Below are 20,449 nucleotides of genomic sequence, written 5' to 3'. Positions count from 1 at the left end.
AATTCCGATTCCGAGAATTGCAAATTGGAAAAAGTACTGGTTTAACACTACTTTCTCTGAATCTTACGAAGAACAAATTTGGGAAATTAAAGTATCAAATTCAGGAGACTATTCACAAGTCCATTGTGTACAGAGATGTTATGCCCCAAGTGTCGATAACCAAAGCTTATGCAAAAATCACTCATTTGTGGGAAATTGGACCCAATGCCAAAACATGACTTCTATTAGCTCAGGATTGCATTTAAGTTGGCGAGCACCTGAGGACTTGGGTATTTTTTGGTTACGTGGAAACAAAGCTTACAAAGCTCTGCCTCCAATTTGGGGAGGAATTTGTACCCTAGGAGTTATGTCTACAGATTTAGAAATTCATCCAAAAACTGTCTCAAGTGCAACATGGCACAGAACCTTTTTAACTCGAATTTGAAGAACACTAAATCCCTTGATCGAAAGGTCAACAGGATTTCATTCGTTTGTTAGATGGCTGATTCCGGCTCTGGGAGTAAGTGAATTGGAGAAAACAGTCTTAAATGTCTCTGGGGAAATTGAAAAATTAACAAATTCAACTGCACGTGGACTTTCTACTCTCCAGAAAGAGGTAACTGAACTTTCAAAAATGACTATCCAAAACCGAATGGCCTTAGACATGATTCTGGCTTCACAAAGTGGAGTCTATACTGTCTTAAATACCAGCTGCTGTATGTATACTGATCGATCAGGAGAATTAATGACAGATGTCCAAAAAATTTGGGAGGTTAGTGCCACGATGCAACAAATTCAAAGAGATAATACATCCTGGAGATTTTCTGACACCTTTTCTTGGTTAACATCTTGGTTTCCAAATTTGGCCACTTGGGTGAAAAAGTTAATTGTAATAGTACTTGTCGTTATAATCATAGTAGTATGTGTGATTGTGTTGTTTCAATGCTGTATAAGTTGTAGCTCTAGGATAATACAGAAGATAGAAAAGGAAATGTGGAGTTATCAATAAGATCGCAGGAGTGCGATGAAAAACAAAAGGAGGGAACTGTAAAAGGAACTAGGCCTTAAGCCTCATTGTTTTAAGACTGGTTGCTTTATTGCATAAGACTATTCATATTAGACATATAACTAATGATTACAAATTGGTTTAGAGAAGATTAATAGAATGCAGGTGCATATAAAACAATATCTATGAGTTGCTTAATTGTTTTCTGAGACTCCCTCTTCATGGCTGGCTTAAAATCCAGTCAAGCTGAATCAACAGAGAAAAAAGGATCATACATCTTAGACCCAAGACGTGAGAGTAAGTGATGAACTTCAGAATAAGATTAATTAATAAAATAACCTGAGTAGTTTTCCTGAAGACCCATAGATACCTTTGAAATGTAAGAAGATAAGTGATGATGGTGACCGGAGACTTTCAGCCCGTGACCACCAATCCCAGAAGAACTGAGGCATGAGAATGGAGAAGAGACGAAATAAGATGATGGATGATAACGATATGAAAACAGAGAATTGACTGGAAAATTACAGAGACTTTGGACTGGGACAATGGGTGGCAAAAGGGTATATAAGATCTGGAAACTTTTGGAAGTGCGCCATTCACTGCGGTGGTGGCCCAACTCTGTCTTGAGTTGTGAATAAAGCAAACCTAGAGAAAGCCACGTTCGTAAATTCTTTAACAGTTAGCTGTAGGGTTCAGCTGTCTGTTCCCAAGTCATCATAACAATATCAACACTTGCAGAAACTCTGTGATTCCAAAACAGTCCGAGCTGGTAAAAAATGTTACGCTATCCTCAGAAGCGGGGAAGTGAGAAGTTGGAAACTTGGAGAAAACCAAGCAAAACGCCAACATTTGGTTTGCAGGATTGTGTATGTGATATTGTGAATATTTTCCGTGCCGGTTTCTGGAAAAGTCTCCAGAGCTATAGAAGCCCGTGAAGCTGGAAGGCATTACCTGCTGCAGATTTTCAGGTTTTGGAAAACTGTCCGGCGCAGTCCAGAGCTTCGAGCCCAGGCACAGCTCTGACTTCGGAGGCACTTGGGAGATGTTAGCAAAGGCACGTTACTCGCTCACGACCGCTGCTTGCCTACCTCAGACCAGGGTCCAGCTTTCCACTGTGCGGGGCACGGTACTCGGTTGCACGGCCTGCGGCTCTCGGGGCGATCTCCGCTGCAGTACTTGAAATGGACGGAGCGGTTTGTGCCGTCATGAAGGGGTTGAATGCAACGCACAGTACGGATCTGGTAGCCTGAATTCCCACAGGTTTTTGTGCAGTATTCCCACTCATCTGCTGCCCAGCTGGGAAGTAAAAAGGAGTAAGATACCATCACGACTCTTACCTATTATCCAAACTACTGCCAGGTCAGGCAGCCCTTAGTATACAATATTTTTGTGACAAAACCACTCAGTAAGATCAGTAAGCATTCCTATACAGGTGGAAGAAACCCATCCGTAACACAGGAACTCCAGTCAAGAAAGCCGTCAGCATCCTAGCAAATTTGGCTTGGGTCACCTTCCACACCTACCACAAGGAGCAATCATTTACATCTTTATGCGAGACATACTTACAGAGGCTGTGTGCATTCTTGAAGATTGCACATTCTACGAATGGGCTTTGGCTTTTTACTGGCTTCACAGAAGCTGCGATGAACCATTTTGTTATCACTTTTCCTGCGGCACCCATATTTGGTGTACTGGAACCCTGGAAAATATTTCAAAAAAATCAGGCAAAACAGGCCCTTGTTAGAATTTTTGCTTTAAACCTAAGTTTTATGGTCTGTTAAATGGTTTTACATGACAGATATTTATGAAGTATTTAAACATGCTCCCAATTTGTTCAGTTGCCAGGCACAAGATTGCTGCACAGCGCTCCGTGGATGCTATTTATAAGATGACACTGTGATAGGTTTTTCAGGCCAGAAGGGACAGTTACAACCCCTTAGTCTAACCTGTGCATTACAGACAAATCACGGCATAGAGAGGAGAGAAATTACCTCCTTAACATCAAGCAGCAGGTCACCGGCTAACCTGGGAATGAACCCAAGTCTCATTTTAGTGTTTTTGCTACCAGAACACGTTACCTGCTCGACTGCTATATGTAAGAGTTGAAGTTATTTTGACATTTGCATTCCCCAATCTTTGCATAAGAGTAATGTACGTACCACAAGTACAGTCAACACTCAGTAGCATAAATGTCCGAGTCTGTACTTCCAAAGTGGCTCTGGGTAGTGAATTTAAACACCTAAAAAGGACTTTTTCTTTCTAGGCTGGCAGTGTGACACTTTTGAATAATCAGGCACTTAAGATATTTTAGGCTTGGGTACCCAAAATAACAAACTGTTTTTAAAAAAAGGAAGGCCAAGATTTCTAAAGTCTGCACGTCCCCCACCTTTTACTCTTCCACTTTCAGTAATTTGTCATTCATTACTAGAAAGTGCTACAGCATCTGTTTACCTCCACCACAGGGTTTGGAGCACTGCGACCAACTCTTTAATGCCCACTCAAAAGTATCTATTTCTTCCTGCAGGACGTTGTTGCTGTTGATAGTCGGTACTGAATCCTCGTGAATGATGTATTTGTAAGTCAGGCTAGATCTTGTGTCATTCTCCCGAGGAATGATCTATTAATAATCAAATGTAAACAGTGGTACAAAACCAGAGCAATTATTTATTACTTTGCAAAGTAAAGAAACCAAGGCCTGGCTTTTAGGGGAAACATGGAAACTGCTAGTTAACTCACTGGGAAAAAAAAAAAAAAAAAATTGGTTTTTGTCTTCTCAGTTAGAACTAACAACAGTACGATCAACAGAGAGACATTTAAAATGAGGTATGTTTCTAGGCTCTAGCTGGCCAAGTAGGACACCACCATCTCGGATGAAAGGAAAGTGTGGCCACATCATTGACTTGGCTGAAGAGTAGGGCTGGTCTCAGACATGGTTTGACATGCCATGCCCCTTTTTGGTAGACTGGAAGCGTCCCACTGATGTCCGACAATGCAATATTTGGCTCCTGATTGACGTATTACCGCTGCGTGACCAGGCAGCAGTTTACAAGAGAGGGTAACAGCTTAATGAGAAAAGGGCTTCGGGCTATCAGCCGCCTCGTCGGCACGTGTCTTTCAGAGAGGTCTTACACAGCCCTGCTTTATCTCAGCGCAAGCTCCACGCTGGCCACGCGCTTTTTATAAAAGGCAAACCCACCGTATTCCCGCTGCTTGACACGTAACCTACCAGCACCACCACTGCGTCGTGCAAGGGCCCGTCAGTGTGGAGAGTTTCTATGTCGTCTTCTATGTTGTACTCCCACTCCACGCCCAGGTCGATGAAAGATCGGGATCTGGCCTCCTCCCCTTTCCCATTCAGAATATAGTGTCCTGTAGCCTGGTTCTTAATTGCTGAAAGGATTGAAAACAGTGCCAGTCGTGCCTCCTGTCGTATCATCCGCAACCACAGTAGCTTATGTGCAACTTGACAGGAGACACTGCAGAAGGCAGGGCTGTTGCAAAAAAAACCCGACGCACCGAAAGGCCCCCCAAGGCCATCTCAGGCAGCCTCCGAATTCCAGTTTGATGACAGATGCATTCACGTATTTGCTTCAATTTTGTACCTCCTCATCCACGTGAATTAGAGAACTAGAGAGAAGCACTTCTTCCTACGTAATGCGCACATTTTCCACGCTAGCCCTAGTTCCCAAGAAGCACGGGTAGTAGCAAGGAACTCAGGGCAAACCTTCAGAACTGCCCGTCTTCCTTATTCGCGCAAGACCAAAATCAGTATTACTGGGAATGCCTATCAGTGTAACAGACACCTCAGCAGACTTGAAGTGCCTTTCTTATTTTCCTCAGATTCTGCAAATGACAACTTTTTCATCACATTTCAGTTTCTTTTGCGTACATACGTATGTACCAGATGCTAATACCAGTAAGCAAAGAGCTGAGGCATTTGAACCCCAGGGAAACTACTTGGTTTGGGGTTCCTGCACCACACCTTAGAATTCACGTAGTGCGGGGATTATTATTATTATTATGCTCCAGTTAGAAGCCAATACGTTAGAAATCTGAAAGATGGACTCTCACTTTTTCTTTTGTACAACTTTTTCCAATGCAGCATAAAACATGATTAAAAAAAAAAACAAACCTATGCAGAAATCTTACAGGTTCCTATGATTACAGTAATCCATATGCAGGAGCTCTGCAGTACCTAGTGGGTAGCTTCACGAAGCCACTTGCCGCCAAAGCAAAGCTATGCTTCTCTGAAAGTTACTATCAGGCTACGCTTGGTCCAAAATGAAGCTTTTGGACCTCAAAAGCTAAGTTTTCCCCTTTGACATTATCACAGTTGAAACGATTTCTTCTTTTTTTTCTTTTCTATTCCTACTTCTTCTTAGTAACTAATCCAACTCTGCCTGAAGGGTTTACAACTCAGACACTGCCCTAGCACGTGAGGAACCGATTAAAAGACCGTTAAAATCCATGGAAGATCTCACCCCTCTCCTGTGAGCTAAAAATCCCTTAAGTGTTAGAAAATGGTAAGCAGTAAGATACAAATTGATTGACAACAGTATGAACTGTCCTATGTGAGAAAAACCAGAAATGAAATGGACTACAAATATATCACAAGTTCCCCAATCTTCCTTCTATTAAAATAGTTGTTGCTTACAATCTGCAGCAAATAAGAATAATTAAAGGTACTGAATTTAATTTACATAATAGAATACATCGTTTTTACCCTGGCAGTGCCCATTTAAATATGAGTGATGACAATCTTTTGTTAGTAAACATGCAAATTAGGATCAGTTTAATATTTTGCAGAATTCAAATGAGAAGTAAATGTCTGTTTGCTGAGTTTATGCTGTAAGACTCAGTCCTTAATGTGCAATTTTGAAGGCACATGTTTACCCCAAACGCTTTAACTTGGTTATCTCATTTCTCAGGTTCTTCCGCATGACTGCCCCATGCTTCGCATCATGCCTCAAAGCCAAACCTGAGGAGAAACACTTACCAAGAAAGTGAGGAGAAGCCTCGTCTTCTTGGATAAACACATGTCGAGCACCAGGAGGGATATCAAACATCTTAAGGTACCCTTTGGCATGTGTAGTAGTCAATGGAGAAAGCGGAGATGGAAAGAAAAAGTAATAGCCATGGTTAGGAGCGCACTACATGACCCAGCTTCTACTTGCAGAAGAGAGCATCCATCATCAACTGAGAAGCAGTGTCAGAAAGAAACTGAGCAAATAGTTTTGTAACGTATTTGACAAGACCTCCTTGTGTTTTTTCTCTGTCAGGGAGAGAAGAGAAAGCAGTTACAAATCTATTTGTCACTTGACTAGCTACACTGCTACAGGCCGTATCAATCAACACTTCAGGCAAAAATATGTTTCCTACGTTCCTCAGCGTACGAGGGGGAAAACCACAAGTCTTCCCGATTATTTTTTCCAAATTGCTCATCAGCCCGGCCGTTAGATTTGAGTTTACTTACTGCCATGTTAGATGTTAATGTCTTAAGTGTGTCTGCTTACTTCTGAGACATCAAAGACTGGAGAAAGGTGGGCGTAGTACAGCGTGTTGTCGCTACGTGTCAGAAAAGGCTTGTCTGTATGGAAGTTAACCCAAACTATTTACAACTGGGAATGTAAAACGCATCAATTAAATTGCTACTGCTGAAGTGACGGGGCTGAATTCAACTCTCTACAGCTAAAAGTAAAAAGCTGTTCCCAAAGAAAGCAATTCTTATTATAAATTTCAATTATTTATCAGTCCAAACCACAGGTAATTACTGTAACATTAAGTAAGTGTTGTCATTAGGAAGGCTAACATCCCTCCTAGGGACCTGTCAACAGATGCTTCTGTATCAAGTTTTAATCAAGAGCATCACAAGCACTCTGAGTGCACGCTATTTTCATATTTCTATTATTTTCTCTTTAACAACTGCAGACTTAATTACAATAAATCTCTGTAGATCCCTTTCATACGAGCTGAGTAAGTTTCTCTCTGTTTTGTACTCTGCTATGCAATCTTCCCGAGCAATCTAGCCCTGCTATAGAAGCAGTGTAGATGTGACAAGAGTTTTATTATTTGTACATTCCAAACACAAGACGTAGCATTTAAGTAATCCTGTTTCATCCTGGGGATTCTGGGACTAACGAATGCATCGGTAGTTTGTCATGCACCTGACGTACTACAGCTCCTCGGAAAATCTAAGTGAAGAAAGAGAAGAGCTAGGAACATGTAGGATCACGGTCTCGGCTGACGAGTGAGTGCGCAAACAGCGTTTGCCAATCTTTTCATTGATCGTGTTCCGAGCATAGGAAACATAAAGCTTTTGCCTGATTTGGCGTTATCTATCACTGTCTGAACGGAGATGAGAACTGCAGCAAGAACCCTCGAGTTGCCGTGGATGCCTCTCTTTCTACAAGCACCTGAAACTTACCCAGCATATTTTTAGACTCCTTTGTTTCAGAAAGGGAAATATTGCGAGCTCCTTTGGGCAGTGTAAACGCTCCTCTTGTCTTCCCTTAAATAGAACGTCTGTAATTAGTGCTACGGGAGCCAAGTCTTGTTCTTTCATTGACTACATTTGTCGGCCAGATGGTCTTTACAAGCGTAAAATTACGTTATGTGTTCAAATGCATTTCAAGCAGAATTAGACACATCTAGCAAATGTTAATAGTCAATGAAAGTCAAACCAGTGAAAATTCAGGTAGGTGATTTAAGTTGGATACTTGCAGATTTCATTTTCCAGAAACTTGAATTCTTTTTGGCACCTCTTGCTTAAATGTTTTCCTGTTGGAAGAGGTCAATTAGTCTCTTTAATGACTGGATTGCCAAAGTTAGGGTAAAACAAGGAACATTTCGTAAACACTTTATCACTTTCATAAACATTTGCAAGTAAGCGGCTGATTAACAGCAGTCTTCCCTGAACTATCTCCTAGCACTGCCTGTCACTTTGCATTGTCGTAGTTTCCAGACACCGAAAATACCGTGCAAACATTCCGTCGTGTGCTGTCAGCCTGTCTGACAATGCAGCGGTCCTCGGTGGGCCACAGGCAGAAATGCTGAGCCAGAACATGGCGGGGTCAGGGGCGTACTTTGGCCTCTGCTGGCCTCTCGTTTGCCCTGTTCATCTCCCGAGGAGTAAACCAAACCACAGGCTTAGGCAGCCCACGGACTGTGAGCTAGGAGCTGCAAACCGTTGGTAGAGACAACAGAAACCAGACTCATTAGAGAAAGTTCTTATTGGACTGGATCCAAAGTTGTGACGTGAATATCCTCTCTGCCCCCAAACTTCCAATAATTTTCTCAGCGAAAAAATCCAAAATGCTCTTAGAAGGCTGAGCACTTATTTCTCCTGATTACTTTTTTTTTTTTTTTTTTTTAAGAAAAGCACAGTAGCTGCCAGCTCCAGAAACCCACAGGCTTGTATATGAGGCTCAAGTTATAGTCTTAAGTCCATCACTCCCAAAGTCGGAATGATTCTTGCGTTATTCCATGCCCAATCCATCAGCCTCCAGGGAACCATGCCTTTCAGAAAGGCTCTCTACTGTAATTTGATAATTACAATCAGTAAACTTTTCCAACTGGTTTGTAATAATTAATAAGTATTTTCAGCAGAATATTTTATGTATTTTATTTCCAGTCGCACATTAACTTATCTTTGTCTAAGTTTATCTGTCTGCTCACTGTCCAAATTTAAATATTAATGTTGCAATGAAGCTTGCTTCACGGCGGCAATTACCAGCCTCTAGACTGTTAATGCAGTATTCACATTATCTGCCCCTTAGCCTTTCTGTGCTCTGTCTCAAAACACCTAGTTCCATCAGACAGATATTCCTGAAATAACTGCTCCCAGTCATACAGGAGATACACCTCCCTGAGTAGGTTCCCCAGACAGAAAGAACAAAACAAGCAATACAGGAAAGCCTTAAAATACAAAATAGTCACAGCAAAATGTACCCGATAATACTGCCCTGGCTTAACAAGTAACTGACGAAATAGCAACGTCTGAAGAAGTCCAAGGAGATCTTGAAGTATTACTGATATGAAATGTATTGCAAAATACCCCAGAGTGCAGTCTGAAAATTGTAACCAGGTCATTCTTAGTTCTGAGCTAGCAGAATGCTATCCTATGTTCCACTGGATCTCAGTCACACAACTTAAAGGGTATGAGAAATAAGGATTCCTGCCAAAGCATTTTCATATTTGGTTCAGAATTCAGCTGAATTTATTTTTAATTTGTTTATTTGACTAAAGGGCTGTAATTTTTGAGAAAGCATCATAAAAACCCAATCTGACATGAGGATCCATATGCTCATTTCGCATGCACAGAAATTCAGACTTCCATTTAAAACTCTTGTGTTTAAGTTTGAGAGGAAAAACTTGTGAAAGGCTTAATCTTTAACGTGAGAAAAAAATGTTTCCTTGAGTCCTCCTACAGATAGAGGCACGCTACACTTAGCGTCAGAAAAGTACCTCGATTTCTTCTGCGTTTCACTGTGAGAAGAACAGTTCGGTTTTGTTTAGCAAAATTCGGTGCATCCCTGCTTATCACAAACATCGTCTGGCTGGGCTTCAACATTTACAAAGAAGAACTAAACATGCTCTGCATGGTGAGTATTGCTCGATACACTTGACTGATCAAGCTTGTTTCTAACACGTCCTTCAAAGGATGAAAATAGTACACTGTTTTAAACATGTCATTCCTTTATCAGGGACTAAACTATTTTTGCTTATCAGCTTACAACTTGTGTTTTGCCACCTTAAAGTAGGTTGCATTTCTGACCGCTCTGCAAAAGCGGGAAGTACGACAGAAACACCAGAGATGACAGAAACTCTATCCAGATGCATGACAGTGCTATTCCTACCAAGCTTTTTGGGAGTGCGGGTAAAGGTTCCCTTCACAGTTCGGCAATGAGAGTTATCCCCGCCGCAGACGCCACACTTATCTTCGACCTTATTGGAGCCAATTTCCTTGTCGCAACCCACTTTCTGCAGAAGGAAGAGCAAAGAAAAAAAAGAGAAGGCTTTGTCATCGGTTGTTGGTTTTAGTTATGGTGGGAAGCCACTGCAAAATTAATGCATAGAGGAAATTACCACTCAACACTGATCTATTTTATTTAAACACAAATTACTTGCAAATCAGGTGCTGGATGATGGTTTTCATGTGAAAAATAGGAAGTGATTCTTGCTTTATATTCACTGTACTTCAAGACTAAGAAAGATGGGAAAGACAGAAAAACACACACAATTCTTTTCAGACATGAAACTAATTGCAAAAAAGGCAAATGAAACGATCAGTTGAAGAGAGCTGGAGTATTTCCGTGGAACAGGTCTGTGCCATTGCTCTAATTTAATTTAAATCTCAAGGAATTAAGAGGAATATGCTGCTGCAAATATTTAATTTAGAACCATGTGCAAAGTCTCTCTCTGCACTGTTGACTGAGTTGTTCTGCTTGATTCTAACCAGAGTTGCTCTGTAACACAGCACAGCTCGAACTCAACGACGACCTTGGGACGCTGTCACTCACCACGCATTCTCCACGAACACAAATGCTGTAGGGATCTTTATAGGAACAGCGAGTCCCATCGTGTGCCAGCTGTTTCATATAAGCAACATCTCCGGTTTCTTTGGACTGGCAGTACAGGTGACATCTCTTATCAGCTGTGTAGCAAGGAAAGAGAAGTAACTGCATAAATTAACAGCAATCCAGATGTGCTTCAGAAAAATATCCCACTAAAGGAGTGAAGAGAATACGACAGAGATAGAAAGGACCTTTAACAGACAGCTGTGGGGAAAAAAGCGACTAATTTGCTTTTCTGTGAAATAGGGGCCTATCATTTTGAAATGTTCTCAGAGAGATCCGTTCCTTCCTCAAGAGGCTCCTAGGACTGGGTTCTGGACTATTCCTAAAGCGGCTTTCACTCCTATCCTGTTGGGAACGGGGCTGAGTTTACAAAATCACAGGGATGCAGAAAAACGACAGCAGAAAAATGAGTCTGCGAGAAGACAGCGCTAAAGCCAGGTGAAAAGCACAGAGGATTTGGATCTCTAACTTTCTTTATCCTTTTTGGAAAATACCAGCTGAACACATATTTCCTGGTTAATGTCTGAATCTAGCTCCTTAGCCATCCGGAGATACCCAAGGAAGAAATGCCAGCAACTCCGCAACACCTTTCAGTGAACTAGGAATCTGCCTTTGTGCTTGAAGCTCTCCTTGTCACCCAAGGTAATTACCGGGGCATATTAATGTTAGTACCGAAGACTGACAGAATCAGGCTGAGGCAGATGGATCTATAAAAGAGTGGGAAAATACCAAGAAGGACTTCTCAAGTAGGGCCATTAGTAAAACACCGTTAATACTTTCGGCAGCCGCGATCAAGCGTTGACCCTTGGCACTCAGGTAGACGCACAGCTGTACGGGAGAGAGGGCAGGAATCGTTCTTCACGACCCAGCCGGCAGCCTTCCACTCTTTGCCCCGACAGCAGAGACCCAGAGCTCGCCAGTGCAGTGCATTAAATGCTAAGAGCACCCACCAACTATTCCAGCAGAGGCTGAGAGCCTCAAGCCTCTTGCCATACCACCTTCTCACGACGAGAAGGATGAAAGGCAGGGGAAGCTAGCTGGCCTAGGCTTGGGGAAATGACCCGCTGTCTCGCACGGCATCTGTTCTTTCCTTCTGGGGCCATCCTTTTTCTCCTGCTTTTTGGTCTCACCTACACTCGCTCACACACCAGTTATTTCTGGTCTCTGCGTGGCTGATGAACAAGACCCCCCCCAGGCTCCGGGAGATTCCAGGATTGACTTGTAAGAAAGGTGAATAACAGAACTTACAGTCGGGGTGTTCGTAGGGCAGCCAGTGGTGCTTGCTGTTCTGATACTCAAAGTGGGAGTTGCGTTGCTGACACTGCTGCGCTCTGAAGTCCTCAAAGTGCTTCGGACACTCCTCTGTATTGCAAAGTTGAAACTCAAAATTGACACCAGCACAATCTTCACCTCCATTAAGGGGCCTGTGAAGAGAAAACATTCAAGAGGTTCTAAAACCCTCTGGATGTTAGCTCTGGGGATTCTTCTTCTGTCTCAGGTGAAATTTCACACTCTTATTTTAAGAGACAATTTTGCAAAAAAGACGTGTGAAGTGACAGCAATGGAAACAGAGCAGTTACACTGCGCAGATACACACTTGCAGTATAACCTCCGAGCTTGCCCACGCATCCCCAAGGCACAGGCTGAAATGCAGAAGTAATACATGTGCAGCTATACGCTGCCAATAGTTGATTTATAATTAGAGATTATCTGGGTTTATCCTGCAGCTTGCTGAGCTCGTGTACTCTTCACTCTCTTACACACGAGCTAAATCCTTGGGAGGGTTTTCCACAGGCTTTCCTCTGGAAATTCTTGGATTCTCCAAAAATGGTCCTGGCTCCCTACAAAGCGCCATATTTCAAGGGGCTTGAACAGAATGTGGATTTTGGCAGACTCCATCCAAAACGTAAATGCCATTTAAATTGACACCTATACTGATTCCCAGTTGACTGGAACTACCACCTAGCCAGAAGACTTACATTGGATTGTTGCACTGGCGTGTTCGAAAGCGAACTCCAGTTCCACAGGTCCGTGAGCAGGAGCCAAATTTTGTCCAGGGTCCCCAGTTGCCATCCTGCTTCAGCTGGTTAGCGTTCTTCCACATGCAGTGACCTTTATAGCACCACTGAGAGAAACCGGGCAAGGAGGACGGATGAGAACAGAAACAAAACCCAAACCAAATGTATAAATGCAGTAAAATTGAAAGCACACACAGGTGAGCTCACGGGCTGAGAAGGGACATCTCGGAGAACAGACTGCAAGCAGAGACTTCCCTGGGGACAAAGGGGGTGAGGGTCTCTGTACTCTGGCCCCCAGAGGACCTGATCCCCCTCCCTGACGGCAGTCTGCTCCGTGAATGAGCAGGCAACGCCGCCGAACCCGAGCCTGAACCCTGTCACGGGCAGACACGTGGAGCTCAACACGTTCCACCCTCCTCTTCACCTAATTTAAGTCTTTGTTTCATTTGAGTCTTAGTTGCTACCACCTCTTTGAAGGAATTTTCATGTCCTGAATATTAGCAGGATAAAGTTTTTGCTAAGGATTACTTGGGTATTTTTTTTTTCCTTTTTTTCCCCATACTGGCCAAATATCACGCTTAGGCAAATAGGCTGGAACAGAGGGCTAGTCACTGGGCAGGGTGTTGTTTTGCTGCTGGCTAGGGCATACTCAGGTGGTGTAAGTGGCTCTTCTGTATCTCAAAATACATGGAATTTGCTAAACAAACATTTATTTGAGCGTAATTTTATAATTAAAAATGAATTAGCAGCAGGACGCCCACTAACGGGGATATTGAAAGGGAAAAATAAAGAGCTAATCCTAAGCCTACACAAACATTTCGCCACAGGATGTCTGGACCACAAGCACTAAGAAGCGATCCTACAGTAACGGCATTATCTGCTACCATGGATTCCTAAAGACACTTTACGGACACTTTGCAGATGAGACAAGAATCCAAAGAACATAACGAAAAGGCCACAGAAGAGGCTGAGAATGGGTTACACCTCACCTGGGATATTTCTATGTCCAAAATTTACTTCGTACTACAGCAAAGCTTGTACGGTTCACAGAATATCGGACTGGGAAAGCACAGCTCCCTCGTTTCCCTTCCTCTGGCTCCACCCAGGGGATGCCGGGCAATCCCCTGTTTCCCCCTGTGCCTTTCAACCCAAATGAATGCAACCGTTGGTTTTTTTTTTCAATTGAAAACACAATACTTACTTTTCCAGGGGCACATTCTGTCCCATCGAGTGGAGGTCCTTTCTTAGTCTTACAGAAATAGGGGTTATCTGGATGGCTACACCACAACTGCTTGCATGGGTCAAAGGTTCGGAACTGAAATGCAGAACATTTATGAGATGAAACTCAACGCTAGATTATTAATACTTTTCAGATAAGGATTCAACCCACCCGGTCAATTCATCCCACACGCATGGCTACCGGTAAGTACAGTATCTTCAGAAAGACAAGGGCAAAAGTATCTTCAGAAAGACAAGGGCAGTGCTTATTCCCTGCATACCCTACACCTGAGCTGGTGGGAAGAGAAAAGGAGGAGACACCCAGAAGTGGGAGGAAAATGAGGTTTTCCCTTCTTCGTTGGGATCGCTCCCACAAGTCTGTGTCATGTGGACCGTGCTGCCATCCGCTTGACCATTAAACCAAACGACCCAGATGACTGGGTTTCACCCATAAATACCTCTCTCCTCCTTATAGATCTGTTTAACTGCTCTTCAATTATGAGAAAATAGGTATATTGCAACTCTTTAATAAGGCCAGACACCAACTGGCTGAATGACCGTTTGTTGTTGCAATGACTGCCTTGGACATACCGCTGTGCACATTTTATAGCCAACGCCAAAATCAAAGCGGCACTGTTCGTCCATGGAATAATTGATGCCTGGCAGTTCAGGAAGCTTGGGCCAATCATGTTCAAAAGGGTCGTCAAGAAGACAGTCGTAAGAGCTGTGGAAAGATACACAGAAAAAAAACCATGAGAAGATGTAGTGATTTTTTTTTTTTTCACCAGCAAGATCAAAGCACTTATTCTTAGTAAGGCAATACTCCATTTCTCCAATCTGATTTCTGTCCTGTTTACATATTTATTGCTCCCCAAAGCACGGACAGTCCCTTCTGTAGGAATACTGCCTAGTGCAACGTGACTGAACATTGGATGGAAGATCCTACAGCAAAATCCCTCCGGCTCCCAGTGCCAAAGGGCAACATCTCAACGTGCTTCGACCTGGATTATGATTCCTAATACAAGGCCTAACACAAATCCCGCTGCAGTCAGAGGGAGTCTTTCCACTGACTTCATGGCACTCTGCAACAGGACAGTAGTCTGAGAACAGGCCTTCTTACCTGACACCTACTGTATTCACAGGGATGAAGCCCTGCCTATCCAAAGGGCAAGACTAAGGCTCGCTTTTTTCTCATTCCTGCTTAACTCCGATGTCTTAAAATAGCGATACTGGCGGGCTGCTCCTCCTGCACCGCGATATTTCACTTGAAGCTCTAAGCTCTCAATCAATTACTATTTTACGCTTTATGTTACGAATAGGGCTTCTTCTGTAGGAGATGCGGGTCAACTTGTTTTCACTCAGTTCTGACTGGAAAAACCAGCTGTTTGCAATGGAGAAGGAAGCCTGAGTAAGAATTGGATGAAGAGGTACATACATGGAGGGAGACTAGAGCCAGCAGGGTAGAGATCTGTTCTCCTTTTCTCCCTAATTCAGACACGCGCATGCATGCCGCTTTCTCTCTTCCACAACTTTTGCTAGTTTCTTTTCTGAGTTTAGGCCTTCATCCTGCCAGTTTCACAGCATAACTCCTAGAGAAATCAAAAACCCAGGGAAAACACCAGCTACCTGACACAAAGTCTGCCAGGAAGACTCCTGCTACCATCCCCCAGAGGATGCGATGGGCTTTTGAGTACAGCCCGAAGTGAGGAAGCATCGTCCCTGGTTTATAGCTCTGGTAATATAGATTCGAAGGGAAAAAGAGTATGGCAAAAAGGGTGATGGGACAATGCCCCACTGGAGGAGGCCAGACGTGGAGACAGCGGCGTCTCGCCGCTGTCGCACCGAAGCGGAGAGCAGCCTCCTGCAACCCCTCCGAAGGCTGAATCCCTGTTTGGGAGCAGAGGGCAGGCCGGCCCGGAGGATCCCATTCCTCGGTACCTCCGAGGCTCCAGCACCGCTGTGTTTACAAAAAGGGCTTCCACGCTCAAGGGTCCCGTTCACGACCCTTGTGCCTGCTCCTTTACGCCAGGATTGCCTCTCCTCTTCTCTTCGCTGCCTAGCAGAGGGCAGCACACCGGCCCCACATCCCGGGAACTGCAAAAACTTCTGTTTCCTTTAGTAAAACAACTACCCCCCAGTGCTGACGGGTCCTTACTGTATGTATCTCTTGAGCTCTTGGCCGCTGCATCTGGACCAGTGGTAACGATGAAAGGCAGCCTGCACCAAGGGAGCCATAACGCTCCCCATCGCTGTCTCATCCCCACACCTGTTCCCTTGCCCGTCGTGCTCCATTCCCAGCCTGTAACAAAGAATCGGCGTCAGAGCCCACGCAGTTTCCGCTCTTCAACCGGAAAAACAACTGTAAAGAAACCAGTTTCTCATGCACACGTAATCACGCAAAATGAAATCGGTCTTTGCATTCTACAGACATCACCTGCATTTCAAACTGATCTTCTCTGATGCCAAAACATAAGGACTCTCTGAATACTCCTTCATGTATACTTTGTTTTATTGGTTAGTACCAGGAATGAACTATAACTACATGATGATGACTTCTTACACTTCAGATAACGGAAAACAACAATTCCACTCACGGGGGAGCAGTTCATGCAGACACTGAATTGTTCATGTTTGTATACTCATTTATCAAAAGCATCTATTTAAACACAGAGCTAACACAGTTATCATGTCGCATCTCCAAAGAGCTAACGTGGTTAGCACCTCTCCAAGCATGCACCTGGTACAGCTTAATATGTGAGTGACCTGGTCATCTCCAGTTGGGCTAAATTCCTCCCAGTGAGCTGAAAAAGTAGTCCACACTACTTAAGGAAGACAAAAATCAGATCCTCAGTGCTTGACATTAACTCATCCAGACAGCTCACAAAGATCTTTGCTTAATCAGTTGCTCCCAACCTAAAATTTTATTGTTCTTGAAGAGGTACCAAATCTAACAAATCAGCACTTTCAGTCAACGAGAAGAAAGAAGTTAAGGATGCTTGACAAGCTACTGTCTCCACTGCCTGGGCCTTCCAGGTTTCTTACTGACCTCTTCCTCACCCTAGAGAAAACAAGTCCCCCCTCTCTATTCCCCTTGCTTTCTTCCCCCGCTTATCTCTTCATTGCTTAAACCCCTGATGCATTCCAAGGGAATGGAGATAAAAATAGGATAGCTTTCATATAGCCATTAAAATTAAACCACCTGAAGCAGGCAGGAGATGCAGTACCATAGTTTGTCGGCAATCTAATTGTAAAAGTTAGACTTACACGTGACCGGTTTCATGAGCAACAACAAAAGCTGATGAAAACCCATCCTCGTGGTTGAGAGTACAGCTTCGGACCGGGTGACACATGCCAGTAACAGGAGCGTATCCTATTGAAAGAAATCACGTCTGATTCTTTTACCCATTACATTTATTTTAAACGAGACCTCCCAATAAACTTACAACCTGAGAAGAACCTAGGATTATTTTCTTTTGATTGTTAATTTTTACTCTGCCTTTGCAATTGCTGTCAAACAGAGTAAATGGCGCTGACATACTGGGATTGATTCCACAGACAACCCTGCTACTTCGGGCACTTACACTTTTATCACCAAAAACGCAAAAGACTCCTGTTCAATTAAAAGGTAGAGCTATAGGCTGGGATGTTTTGCATGTGTTCGTATCAGTACCTTCATCTACATGCTGCCTGGTGCAGCATAGCGCATGTTTTTTCCTCAGTAAAAGCCCAAATCTTTCTGACGACAGGGAAGTCTGCCTAACATCTCAACCTAACCAGTTCCACGGCAGGCATGCCAGCCCACACCCGAAGGAGAACTCGGACCCTTATCTCCCCCTGAAAGGTCAAGGGAGCATGGAGGTACAGAACACAAATATCTAAGACATCTCCAGCTGGACAGCCAAAACACGGGCTCACCCAGACTCCTATTTATCTGCACTGACAAAAATCACGTATTGTGAATTTACTTCCCATTATCTTTAGTTCCTTCAGTCATAAAGATTAACGCAGGTATCAAAGTAGCTGGTACGCTTTCTATAAAAAGAAATCTACAGTGAAGGACACAATAAAATAAAAGCGACGTTGAATGCCAAGTGCATTGAACATTCCTAGTGATCCCCGCACACACACGCACACACACACAAACACCCGGTGTTTGAAGAAAAAAAATAGCTATTTACTTATATCTCTCCAGTAAGAAACTTAATCTGCTACAGTTAGATAGAAACGGCAAGGACAACCATGGCAAGGTCTACTTGCTTTTTAAAAAGGATGTAAAATGAATGGGAGGAGGTACTTTCTCTCCACAACAGGGTAGCGCGTACATGCTCAGGCTGTCCATGTGGGCCTTTTCTGAAGTCAGAAGAGGGAACTGGAAGTTATGACGAGTGTACGTGCTTTCCCCAACAGGACCAGGTTTCAACACATCCTTAAAATTGAACACTTCTTTAAATACTTGCCGAATAAAGGCCTACGTTATTTATTGTCTCAGGATCACATAACAATGCAATTTTCAAATTTTCCTCTTTTCTGGCAGGCATTAGCCAAGAAACACCAAGTCCCGATAGTTTTGCTCCAGGTCAGCTGCATTACCTTGCATACCAGCAGGCCCAAAATCTTGCCTGGTTAAGAAGATGGCATGGTCGTGGTGCTCAGAGTGATTGGGGTCCGACTTCTGCTGCTGATACGCCCAGCGGCAAACGTTCTCCAAGCTTCTCGAGGGATTCCCCCTTTCAATCAAGCTAATGGACTGAAAGAGCAACACATTAGACCCAGGAGCCCCTACAGGTAGGAAATTCAGACAAGTTTCTCTCTTCCTAATACCCTATCACTCTAAGTCATGACAGCCTTCCTTCCTGTGAGAAAAGAAAATGTGTATGTTAACAGTGACCACGCGCATGTAATAGTACATCTTTCGGTGTTTTTTTTTTTGAAGACAGTTTAATGAGTGTTCACATCATCTGCGAAAATAACTGCCTTTCTGTGTATAGCCTGCAACGTGCAGGAGGAACACGCAACTTGATGTTAGGATTGGACAAAGACATTTTTCTTTCTTTTGTTGGAACTGCTTGCAGTCTTGACTACAAGGTGACGACGTGACTCAGTTGAGATGAATGAGCACGTAGTGACACACACAGCCTGTGTGGAGGAAGCGAGTAACACAAACACATCGGACAATGCCTCAGCTGGTGCAAACCACTGTAGTGCCAGTTAATGTGTAGTGATGAACACAGATTAAACATGTGGTTCTGTGAGACTTGTGCTACAGTGTGCGCCTACAAGCTCAGTAAATTCAATTACAAGACAAACATCAAACTGGTCTTCTGACTTGCCCAACTTCAGTGTCTGAGTCGAATGGAACAGATAACAATCTTTATCAAACCCTAAACACCATTACTGCTTTCCTCTCGTCCTGAACAATTTAACAAGCATTTGTTTCAAAACTCTCCGAGTGTATTTTACCAGAAAAATCAATGTACTGTTACAAGTACTGTCGAGGGTACAAAGTAGAGGAGTGTGCTGTGACTCGGTAACAGGGGTCTACACAAAATGAGAAAAGGAGATAGTTAACACTAGGAGACTGCTTGGAGGGGATGCACCAGTAAGCTGTGTCGGTCAACCAAGGCGACTGCTTCTACTAAACTGATTTAATTCCCGGAGAACTCAAAAGGGCAAGAATTCAGGCTGCAAGCCCGAGCAGGCTGAGCCAGTCCTGTGTCACAGAAGGGACACTCGTGGTCAGCCTCAGGAAGGAGGGCACAAGCACATTTAGCACACACCAAGCAGGGAAAGCAGTTCTCTGGAACTAGCTGGTCAGTAGCCTTCCGTTTCCGCAGCCCTTCAAGAGATTCACGTGGACTAGAATTACAAAGAAGATGAAGGCAGAGAATGGGTTCAGAAGCTTGCTTACCTTCGCGTACCCCAACATGATCATTCGGACCAGCACAACATTTATGTGAACACCCAGGGATTCATCGTGGTAAATTTCATTCACCTGAGAAAAGAAGGGAAAAATCAAAAAGAAAACACCACTGATGATAGCAAGGGAACTTCCAAGGCCACGTGTATGTTATTTCAAGTGCTTACACCACTACAGTCTTCTCGGAAGAGGATTCAAGTCTCGAGTCATTTCCATGCAGTGAGAAATGCAGACTACACTTCCCGTCATCACACACCCCCTCACACAGAACTTTCTGAAGCGCACGTCAAGACTCCTCTCAAGTTTACTGGCCTTTGGATCAGGGCCAACAGAAAAGGTGATTGGGGAATAAAAAGATTTCAAGTTCCACCCCTGCAAATATTTATCTGAATGCTTGATTTCACTCATTTGATAAACATGACGAGGGAAATGAGGTTATTCCTGAAAGCAAGGTTATAGCAGCGTGTTCAAGTTCACTGAGGGATTTAAAAGCAGATAGAGTTTGCTTTAACAACAGATAAACCCATCACCATCCATCCCACGTGGCCACCTCTGCTATGTCATCTGGCCACTCTAACTGTGGATGAATTCCAGATTCCGTTCCTATTTGTTTCATCAACCATTCGTCTCACTTCAATCAGTTTAAACACATGGGATGAGTATTTTAGCGAGGAGAGAGAGCGAGCGAGCGTGTTTTTGTTCGTTTTGTAAAAGATTCTTCTGCCAGTAGCTCTCA

General features: G+C 43.5%; 1 protein-coding gene across 4 annotated transcripts in view; it reads right to left on the bottom strand.

The window, feature by feature from the left end:
- ADAMTS3 (ADAM metallopeptidase with thrombospondin type 1 motif 3) overlaps window positions 1–20,449 on the bottom strand; it is a 136,324-nt gene that overhangs the window by 16,124 nt on the left and 99,751 nt on the right. For all 4 annotated transcript variants that reach the window (XM_052812057.1, XM_052812065.1, XM_052812075.1 and 1 more), the window contains 15 exons: window positions 19,705–19,788; window positions 18,387–18,543; window positions 17,061–17,166; window positions 15,952–16,095; window positions 14,388–14,520; window positions 13,780–13,893; window positions 12,540–12,685; window positions 11,809–11,984; window positions 10,504–10,637; window positions 9,841–9,964; window positions 5,982–6,062; window positions 4,212–4,375; window positions 3,437–3,602; window positions 2,552–2,684; window positions 2,074–2,281 (listed from right to left, as the gene is read on the bottom strand). In XM_052812057.1, coding sequence (XP_052668017.1) covers window positions 2,074–2,281; window positions 2,552–2,684; window positions 3,437–3,602; window positions 4,212–4,375; window positions 5,982–6,062; window positions 9,841–9,964; window positions 10,504–10,637; window positions 11,809–11,984; window positions 12,540–12,685; window positions 13,780–13,893; window positions 14,388–14,520; window positions 15,952–16,095; window positions 17,061–17,166; window positions 18,387–18,543; window positions 19,705–19,788 — 2,070 coding nt within the window. The remainder of the gene's footprint in view (window positions 1–2,073; window positions 2,282–2,551; window positions 2,685–3,436; window positions 3,603–4,211; window positions 4,376–5,981; window positions 6,063–9,840; window positions 9,965–10,503; window positions 10,638–11,808; window positions 11,985–12,539; window positions 12,686–13,779; window positions 13,894–14,387; window positions 14,521–15,951; window positions 16,096–17,060; window positions 17,167–18,386; window positions 18,544–19,704; window positions 19,789–20,449) is intronic.

Source organism: Harpia harpyja, chromosome 2, assembly GCF_026419915.1.
Source record: "Harpia harpyja isolate bHarHar1 chromosome 2, bHarHar1 primary haplotype, whole genome shotgun sequence".
NCBI lineage: Eukaryota > Metazoa > Chordata > Aves > Accipitriformes > Accipitridae > Harpia > Harpia harpyja.
Note: the sequence above shows the minus strand (reverse complement) of the source record. Positions and strands in the feature narration are given on the sequence as shown.